Source organism: Naegleria gruberi (assembly GCF_000004985.1).
Source record: "Naegleria gruberi genomic scaffold NAEGRscaffold_358, whole genome shotgun sequence".
NCBI lineage: Eukaryota > Heterolobosea > Eutetramitea > Acrasida > Naegleriidae > Naegleria > Naegleria gruberi.
Genome location: NW_003163052.1, coordinates 6,158 through 7,683, shown reverse-complemented (window position 1 = coordinate 7,683; position 1,526 = coordinate 6,158). Strand labels below are relative to the sequence as shown.

Genomic DNA, 1,526 nt, shown 5'->3' with positions numbered 1-1,526 from the left:
CACATGTTCAATTAATTTTGCGATCCTTAATCATTGAAAATCCTTTTGGTAATACTAACGTAGATATTATCGAAACACTGTTAAATATTGTGAGTAAAAATGCAAAATATTCAGTTTTCAACTCGAATTCAGTTGTCACATCTGGACATTTAAAGTGAAAGGCCTGGCTCTCTCTACAATAGCAAATGAATGAAAAATCAGTATGTTCCAGAGGCACTGATAAATCAACAATTCTCGACGTATTAATAATGAAGGGTATTCCAAATTGGTGAAATCCACAAAAGAATGCAGAGTTTGGAAACTTTCTAATTAAAAAATTGGCAGTTTCATCTTTGGGATTACATTTCTTTTCTTCCCTATATTTCCTCAAATTATCCACTTTACAATATTGACAATAATTAACCCAATCTTCAATTCTGGTCTTTGAATCAGTTCTTTGTCTAATCATTGCATTCAAATCTGAATATCCTTCACTTTTCCCATCCATTTCACATAATAATGTCTGACAGCTCACATTTAAATTTCGTTCCCAATCAGCAACTCTCGAACATAATGCCTCATCCTCCAATCCAATATTTCTCAATTCTGAATTATAAATTGATTTCCTATTATATGGATAATATTCATAAACAGTTGGTAATCGAATAGAAGTACATCCGAATGAAGATGGAATCTCCTCTCCCATCGTAAACATCCTATCATAATACAAATCATCTCTCATTAATCGAGTGGTATTCCAACAATGTGTAAAATAGTGATCGGAGAGTGTCCAATCTATTTCTTCCATTAAATAGGCTTGATCATCATCTATAGATGATTGTTTCCATTGATCTGATGATATTTCCTGATGTATCAGTGATGATTTTCTGATAAATTTAATTTCCTGCTGGTTTGTGTGTTGGATTTGAATGCCAACCAGCAAGAAAATGAGCAAGAGCAGAATTAATAGATGATGTGGAGACATTTTTTGAGGTAGTTCCCGGGTTCAATTCCCGGTCGACGCATCAGAAAGATATCAATTTTAACCCTTTTTGGAAAGCCTTAGTCTTTCAAATTTTAACCACACAAACTAGGCTTGTAAAACTATCAGAGGTTCAAATATCTCCTTTTCATATATTATATCGATGGAGAAAATAACCACAGGTTTAACCTCATTTTTTTTCAAATAAAAATTCACACTTTCATTAATTTGTTTTTGAGCTTTTACTTTCATTCCTTGAATGGATAATTCCCTATTTTTATCAATGCCAATTTAATATCCCTGTCCTCTCTAAGTTCATTTGAAATAATTTCATTACAGAGAATATTTTTAGAAATCATTTTGAGAATTATTTTCTTTTCTTTGAAAAATTCATGATTTGGAAACTTTTTTATCAAATTAGGACGCANATCTATCATTCTCCAAACAAACTCACTATCCTCCAATAGACTATCAGGAAAACTTGATGGATCAAAAAGAAATAAATTTACATTCTTAATAAAAGTTTCTACTATTTCTCGATCTGATCTGAGATGGATAGGAACTA

General features: G+C 31.5%; 2 protein-coding genes across 2 annotated transcripts in view; both read right to left on the bottom strand.

Moving 5' to 3' along the window:
• Positions 1-7: 7 nt before the first annotated feature.
• NAEGRDRAFT_76743 (uncharacterized protein) lies at positions 8-964 on the bottom strand (the record flags this gene model as incomplete). Its single annotated transcript, XM_002668300.1, has 1 exon — positions 8-964. One exon carries the CDS (start codon positions 962-964, stop codon positions 8-10), a length of 957 nt encoding a protein of 318 aa, XP_002668346.1.
• A 245-nt stretch (positions 965-1,209) lies between these two features.
• NAEGRDRAFT_76742 (uncharacterized protein) overlaps positions 1,210-1,526 on the bottom strand; it is a gene marked incomplete at both ends in the record, with an annotated part of 5,485 nt that continues 5,168 nt past the window's right edge. Inside the window, one exon of the mRNA XM_002668299.1 lies at positions 1,210-1,340. Within this exon, the coding sequence (XP_002668345.1) occupies positions 1,210-1,340 (131 nt within the window). The remainder of the gene's footprint in view (positions 1,341-1,526) is intronic.